The following is an 8,469-nucleotide window of genomic DNA, read 5'->3' as shown; positions in this document are numbered from 1 at the left end:
AATTATGAGATGAAGGGGTAGAAACTAGAGGTCAACCGATTAATCGGAATGGCCGATTACTTAGGGCCAATTTCAAGTTTTCATAAAAACCGTCAATCGGTATTTTTGGACACCGATTTGCCGATTAACTTATTATTATTTTTTACTAGGCAAGTCAGTTAAGAACACATTCTTATTTTCAATGACGGCGGGTTAACTGCCTTGTTCAGGGGCAGAACGACAGATTTTTACCTTGTCAGCTCGGGGATTCGTTTTTGCAATCTTCCGGTTACTAGTTCAACACTCTAACCACCTGCCTTATATTGCACTCCAAGATGAGCCTGCGTGGCAGGCTGACTACATGTTATGCGAGGGCAGCAAGAAGCCAAGGTAAGTTGCTTGCTAGCATTAAACTTATCTTATAAAAAACAATCAATCTTAACATAATCACTAGTTAACTACACATGGTTGATGATATTACTAGTTTATCTAGCGTGTCCTGTGTTGCATATAATCGATGCGCCTACTTCGACAAACGGTGATGATTTAACAAGCGCATTTGAGAAAAAAGCACTGTCGTTGCACCAATGTACCTAACCATAAACATCAATGCCTTTCTTTAAAATCAATACACAAGTATATATTTTTAAACCTGCATATTTAGTTAATATTGCCTGCTAACGTGAATTTCTTATAATTAGGGAAATTGTGTCACTTCTCTTGCGTTCCGTGCAAGCAGTCAGGGTATATGCAGCAGTTTGGGCCGCCTGGATCATTGCGAACTGTGTGAAGTCCATTTATTCCTAACAAAGGCTGTAATTAATTTGCCAGAATTGTACATAATTATGACATAACATTGAAGGTTGCACAATGCAACAGCAATATTTAGACTTAGGGATGCCATCCGTTAGATAAAATATGGAACGGTTCCGTATTTCACTGAAAGAATAAACATTTTGTTTTCGAAATGATAGTTTCCGGATTCTACCATTTTAATGACCAAAGGCTTGTATTTCTGTGTGTTATTATGTTATAATTAAGTCTATGATTTGATAGAGCAGTCTGACTGAGCGATGGTAGGCAGCAGCAGGCTCATAAGCATTCATTCAAACAGCACTTTCGTGCATTTGCCAGCAGCTATTGCGCTGTTTATGACTTCAAGCCTATCAACTCCCGAGATTAGGCTGGTGTAACCGATGTGAAATGGCTAGCTAGTTAGCGGGGTGCGRGCTAATAGCGTTTCAAACGTCACTCGCTCTGAGACTTGGAGTAGTTGTTCCCCTTGCTCTGCATGGGTAACGCTGCTTCGAGGGTGGCTGTTGTCGATGTGTTCCTGGTTCGAGCCCAGGTAGGAGCGAGGAGAGAGACGGAAGCTATACTGTTACACTCATTATTTATTTGAGGCTAAATTGATTTTATTGATGTATTATATTAAGTTAAAATAAGTGTTCATTCAGTATTGTTGTAATTGTCATTATTACAAAGAAATTAAAAAAATGTTCTGGTGCTCCAATAATCGGTATCGGCGTTGAAAAATCATAATCGGTCGACCTCTAGTAGAAACCTGGGGAAAACAGGACAAGCTTCCCAAAGACGATGCATTCGCCCCACTCCCATTTGAAATGCCTTTCAATTCTTCTCTGGGTAAACAGTCAGTATTTCTGTTTGTCTGGACTTATTTCATGAAGGGAATGTTTCCAAAGAATTGTGTTGATCCTTGTTCAGTTTTTAGGGCAGGGGAAGTTAACATCCAAGGCAGGGATTCAATCCAATCGTGGGTTGAAGTTCAACTATACAGCGTGATTGAAATTTAAAGGCAACGTTTCCACTTTAGCGGAAACTGCGTTCATGGAAACGCTACAATGTCGGCTCAATCGTAAACTACATTTACATTTCTATCCGGAATCTGTAATGCTTCAGATTAGATAGTCCCAATATTATATTCATACTATCACAATAGTAGTTTGTGATCAAATGTGCCCAATTTTTTTGGGGGAAAGGTAGTACCTCCAATAGTCATGCAGCGGTAGTTCCACAAGTTCAATAAAATATACTTCAGTATTAAGGGTTAGAAAATGGAATTTGGTGTAACCAAATATTTCCCGAAACAATGTAAATACTAGGGGCTGGAATCAAGCCACTTTAAAATGTAAAGAATTTCCCGATTGAGCCGACATAGGCAGTTTACCATGAATGCAGCTATAGCTACTTATACCATTTGAAACGTAACGCAGAGTTTACATAATACTGCAATTCAGATTGACTCCAGTCGTAGGCTTTAAATTACAATTCCCTTTCAGAAAAGGGATCATCTCTAGAAGCAACTGTGGCTTGGTACTATTATTGCATGGCTATACAGTGTAATGATTGTCGTCATGTACCACATGATTTAGTGCAACTTTTTATTTATAGAAAACAGTCTCATACAAAAGATAATTTCCATTTACAATATGCACAAAATATAAAAGATGCATTGCATTCTCAGAGATCAGTTTTACAACATTTATTCAGTTTAGGCATCCCACAGTGAAACGCTTTAAGATAAACCCAAATATATTGTCAWTATTATTGTCACCCAAGGTGCATTTCCGTGATGTCTTATGCACAAAATACACCCGTTTGTCTTGTGATTCAGCCCTCATTTGAAATACAAAACAATGAGCCCTTGCTAATATGGAGGTGATACCACAATATATCGGTGGTTGAGTTGGAGACTCCCAACACAACACGGGAGACAAATCTAAACCACGAGATCTCCTGTAGGCGGTTAGAGCAATATGCATCCATAAGAAAAATGCAATGCCATAGAAGACACTGGTACAGAATATAGAACTCTGCATGATTGTCCTTGGGAAGATATATTCAACATGTTCTAACACAGTTGATTGCTTTTATTTTAGAAGAAATATCATTAGAAAAAAAATATGGCTCCTCAGATGAAATCCCACATTTGTGAAATACAGGAATTATATGGAATGACTAAACGCCATGAAGAACAGACACCCAACAAGCAAAGAGCTTATTCATAGTCAGTCGGGGACTTGTCAACAAATGCTTGGCCCCAGTGGGAAACTCATGGAGATCACATGGTTTATAAAGGACTAGCAGATCCCTCTTCATTTCTTAACAGTCATCTTATGTATTAAGAACATTGAGGGTATTGGAAGGAGCAGCTTATTCACACCAAGACGTCGCAAACCATGAAGTCTGCAGTGTCATGCTCAGGCGCAGAAACCTGAACAGCAACAGTCCAGGAGGAAACAGAACAAGATCCACTTAGGTGGTGCTGCAAAGATGGCCGACTGCGCCGGCACAAGAAAGACTTCAGCCTCTTGCCTCATGACCTTCACATCCTCTTTTCTCGATGCAGGGCCMGCTCCGATACCAGACACCACATCACTTCCCAAAGTCCGTCCAACACTTCTCCATTCGTTTGGAAATATTGTATTCTGCTCCTTTTCAAGTGAGCTAAGTGCCAGAAGTGGCCCTTGTACAGTGGACCAGAGTTCTGGAAGTGCTGAGGTATTTCAGCAGACCTGCAGCATGCGAGTGTTGCCATTGAACTCCTCATCAACCTGAAACCGGCGAGAGACACGTGTTAGATCACCTGCTCATCAATTCAATCACAATGAACATGTACCATCATGGAGATACTTTATCTGCATTTATTTTCAAGACACTCACCTCAGAGTAGGCAGGCAGGGGTGGGAACTGGAAGGCTGAGGAGTGCATGAAGATGGGGCTGTCATCGCCGTCGTAGTCATTCAGCAGGGGTGTGAGTGGCTGATCCAGGCGGCAGTCGCGGGTGACATCGCAGTAGCTGGGGGGAGCAGAGGGCATGCGCAGGGACACCCAGCTGGCTGAGGCATTGCTGACCGAGCCGTCTGTGCTGCTCACGCTGTTGGTGCGGCTGCCCAGGCCGGCTGTGCCGATGACCAGCGGCAGCTCCAGGATCAGCTTCTCGCTGCCTGGGATGTGCATGTAGATCTGGAGGAGAGGATAATGGTTAGAAACCAGACTTGCTGAGTGGCCATTTGAAAAGGCTGCATGTCTAACTAGTGCGGATGTAACCGATGTGAAATGGCTAGCTAGGTAGCGGTGGTGCGCGCTAGCAGCCTTTCAGTCGGTGACGTCACTTGCTCTGAAACCTTGAAGTGGTGGTTCCCCTTGCTCTGCAGTGTAGTGTCGGATTTAGAGTAATGAACATACTATGTAGTATAAGCACGTCTATGATAATAGCGACGAGTTAGTTTAAAGGTAAATAAACGCACTTCATTTCACCAATGAAAGTCCATTGCTACTAGAAATGGCTGCTTACCACAAAAACCTATTAGCACTATCCTATTATGCTAATTTGAGGGGATCAAGATGCTCACCATGAGGGCGTACTCCACACGGATGATATTGCAGTCCAGCATGGAGGGCTTGATCTTGGGCACACGGATGGTCTTGCCCTGCCAGGCGTCGCACATACCGGAGATGATGTGGTTGCCACGCACAGAGGAAAGCTTCTGACGGAAGACCTTTGTCCTACCATTGGCCTGGTAGGTGTGCTTGGAGATGATGGCTGCCTTGGGCACCACAATACGTGAGCAGGTGTTCTCAAACTTGGCACAGATGCAGATGTCTTCGCCCTCACAGAACCCCTTGCGATCGATCTTGGCGTTGAGGGACACCTGGCCGTCGGGAATGAACATGCAGGTGACCTTTTTCTCCTTCATGCCGCCTGTAGGAGACTGAAGAGGGAGAGAAAGAAACTGGTTACACAAGGGCTCACTAACAGATGTTTAACCATGCTTTTGAGATTTCTAATTCAATARATCTATTCCTTCATGCTCACAAATGACAAGTTTTCTAAATAGTTTAAAGACTTCTAGGACCTATGACTTCAATTGCATGAGGTCAAATCTGTCCATGCTTTACAAGGAAGACTGCTGAGCAGGATGAGGCACAGGTGCCCAACCTGAAGCATCACATCTGGGCATGTCACATGACTGTAATCCCAAAGGCTGGTTGAATTTAACACTCAAGGGAAACACCTGATACAGACTGCTCACTCTTAATGCTTTCAGATTGTCATCTGTTGTGTTTCTACTTTTGCAGTTCAGGCTTTGTGTTAAGTGAGAGATGAACTCACCAGCAGATCTGGGGTGTTCACATCCAGGGGCTCCTCCACCTCAAAGTGCTTCTTGCACTCCAGGGCAGGCTGAGCAGGCCTCTCCATCAAGGCCTTGACGAAGTACTGGACATAGCCAAACTTGCCCTTGTAGGAAGACACAATCTGCCTGTGGGGAAACAAAAAGATAAGGCAGAGCCACATACAGAGGAAGCTTTATATTGTATCGACTCAATAAAACACAGGCCAATGCAAAGAGACTTACCCTTGCTGGGGAAGTTCAAATCCAAACATGTACTCGTACTTGTTGCCAGGTCTAAGGACAACTGATCCATCATGATCTGAAATTAATAAAGTGATTTAATAATGGTGATTTGCCTGATTAGTGGAAACGGCAAGATACAAGGTTGCTTTTTTTATGCTAGACTATCAGCTATGTTAACTTCTAAAGCCTGGTGTTGGAGGTTTGCCAAGGCCACCATGCTACCCTCAGCCTAGTACTGTGAAACATAGATAACGCTTGACACCTCAGAATGGGATTCCCTGTATACACTCCACATGTACTGCTCAGCCACTGCTGCCAGCAGCTTTTGAATAGGCCATTCATTCATTCCATGAAATTCAACTCTGAAATCAATGACTACTGAAGTAGGAGACACTTTGTTTAAATACAGTTCATAACTGCTAGGTAAACTAACTTAATACTTCACATGAATCTGTAATTCGATCCCTACAGCGACAGTCACATTTGAAATGCATGTAACAATCACAAACTGATCTTCGTCTACTACAGTAACTAGTCACCGTCATCAGCACCATATGGGTATCTACATCACTAACGTTACACATGAAAATAAGTTATCATATTGATTTTACGGAATAATTCAATGAGGATCTTACCAGCTGGCTGGTCAACAAGTTGAACAACTTCTTCGTATCTCAAGTACTCATTCTCCTCTCTGCATTTCTGCTTTCCTTTGGCATATTCCACTTTAGCGCATCCAACTCCGAGCACCCTCATAGCCGAGACTCTGGTCACCTCCGATACTTCCACCACGATCCTCCCGGCTACTTTGTCTCCACTGCAGTAGAAAGCCTTGCTAGCATCGCTGAAAATGACCTCGAAAGTCTTCAATCTCTTTGGCATAGCAACCATGTTTGCTATTTAGTCGAGATGCAACTCTAATAGTTATACTGCAAGAAGTTCAGAGTTATTCCAACTCCAAATCAATGTTTTGTTGTTCAATAAGACGGTCAATATAATTAATTGAGTGAGGTTTAAAGAACTACGACTGTAAAGCAGCGCAAAAAGCTTGCTTTAGTGTAAGCCTATCCTCAAATATAGCCAACCTACTGTCACGTTAACTTTAGGAGATACAAACAAAGGAGGAAGGCGCAGCTTTTATATGAGGAGGCCAGCCAGTGATTCACCAGCGTTGTTGATCACTTCAGCTGAGCATGTGGAAGCAGAATGCACAGCATGGCTCAGCGCATGAACATCGATGTTTGTGTCGTCTGTAACCAATCAGCGCCCGGGAACGGCGCGTGGACACCTCGTGGCTGAGAGGATAGAGCGAGTGCGCAGCAGCTGTCACAGAGGAAGGGCTTTTGGAGGAGTGGCTAGATTCTTTGTAGCTTTTTACAGTCTGTGGTCTTTTGGAGAGCGAAATTAACTTCACAAGCCTGGGACAGGAAGCATAACTCTTAAATATATTATTAGTATAGGGTTTTTTACAGCCCCGTCGAGGTACATTTTGTTCAGATTTGACCCTCCTGGGAGTGGATAAAGAAGTGTTATGGCACTACAAACTACACAGAGTGTACAAACAATTAGGAACACCTGCTCTTTCCATGACATAGACTAGTGTTTCCCAACTTTTTTCAGTTATTGTACCACCAACTGAAATTTTCTCTGCCCAGAGTACCCCTGAAGTACCCCCTCATGTGCATTTTACCAGTAGGCCTATGGTCTCATGAGTCTTCTCAAGTACCCCCTGTGGATAGGCTAAGTACCCCCAGGGGACCCCTGGTTGGGAACCATTGACATAGACTGACCAGGTGTAGGCTATGATCCCTTATTGATSTCACCCGTTAAATCCACTTCAAGCAGTGTAGATGAATGGGAGGAGAGAGGTTAAAGATGGATTTTAAGCCTTAAGAGGAAACAAAATCAAATATTATAGGTTGCATACACGTTTAGCATTAGTTATTAAGGGTGTTGCGAAATGCTTGTGTTCCTAGCTCCAACAGTGTAGTAATATCTAACAATACACACAAACCTAAAAGTCAAAGAATTGAATAAGAAATATTAGGACGAGCAATGTCGGAGTCCGGAGAATAAATACATATATATGCAATACCAGTCAAAAGTTTGGACACACCTACTCATTCCAGGGTTTTTCTTTATTTTAAATATTTTCTATGTAGAATAATAGTGAAGACATCAAAACTATGAAATAGCACATGGAATCTTGTAGTAACCAAAAAAAGTGTTAAACAAATCCAAATATATTTTATATTGAGATTCTTCAAAGTAGCCACCCTTTGCCTTGATGACAGCTTTGCACACGCTTGGCATTATCTCAACCAGCTTCATGAGGTAGTCACCTGGAATGCATTTAAATTAACAGGTGTGTCTTGTTAAAAGTAAATTTGTGGAATTTCTTTCCTTCTTAATGCGTTTGAGCCAATCAGTTGTGTTGTGACAAAGTAGGGGTGGTATACAGAAGATAGCCCTATTTGGTAAAAGACCAGGTCCATATTATGGCAAGAACAGCTCAAATAAGCATGGAGAAATGACAGTCCATCATTACTGTAAGACATGAAGGTCAGTCAATCCGTAAAATGTCAAGAACTTTGAAAGTTTCTTCAAGTACAAATGCAAAAACCAACAAGAGCTATGATTAAAATGTCTCTCAGGAGGACCGCCACAGGAAAGGAACACCCAGAGTTACCTCTGCTGCAGAGTATAAGTTCATTAGAGTTACCAGCCTCAGAAATTGCAGCCCAAATAAATGCTTCACAGAGTTCAAGTAACAGACACYTCTCAACATCAACTGTTCAGAGGTGACTGCGTGAATCAGGCCTTCATGGTCGAATTGCTGCAAAGAAACCACTACTAAAAGACACCAAAAAGAAGAAGAGACTTGCTTGGGCCAAGAAACATGAGTAATGGACATTAGACCAGTGGAAATGATGGTGTGGGGGTGCTTTGCTGGTGACACTGTCAGTGATTTATTTAGAATTCAAGGCACACTTAACCTGCATGGCTACCACAGCATTCTGCAGCGATATGCCATCCCATCTGGTTTGCGCTTAGTGGGAATATAATTTGTTTTTCAACAGGACAATGACCCAAAACACACCTCCAAGCT

General features: G+C 42.5%; 1 protein-coding gene across 1 annotated transcript; it reads right to left on the bottom strand.

The window, feature by feature from the left end:
- Window positions 1-2,843: 2,843 nt before the first annotated feature.
- LOC111955812 (thioredoxin-interacting protein) lies at window positions 2,844-6,477 on the bottom strand. Its single transcript, XM_023976130.2, has 6 exons — window positions 5,996-6,477; window positions 5,361-5,436; window positions 5,117-5,264; window positions 4,356-4,715; window positions 3,664-3,966; window positions 2,844-3,554 (listed from the first exon to the last, which is right to left on the bottom strand). Exons 1-6 carry the CDS (start codon window positions 6,249-6,251, stop codon window positions 3,507-3,509), a joined length of 1,191 nt encoding a protein of 396 aa, XP_023831898.1. The 5' UTR covers window positions 6,252-6,477; the 3' UTR covers window positions 2,844-3,506.
- Window positions 6,478-8,469: the final 1,992 nt, after the last annotated feature.

The sequence above is a fragment of the Salvelinus sp. IW2-2015 genome, linkage group LG31 (genome assembly GCF_002910315.2).
Source record: "Salvelinus sp. IW2-2015 linkage group LG31, ASM291031v2, whole genome shotgun sequence".
Taxonomy (NCBI): domain Eukaryota; kingdom Metazoa; phylum Chordata; class Actinopteri; order Salmoniformes; family Salmonidae; genus Salvelinus; species Salvelinus sp. IW2-2015.
Note: the sequence above shows the minus strand (reverse complement) of the source record. Positions and strands in the feature narration are given on the sequence as shown.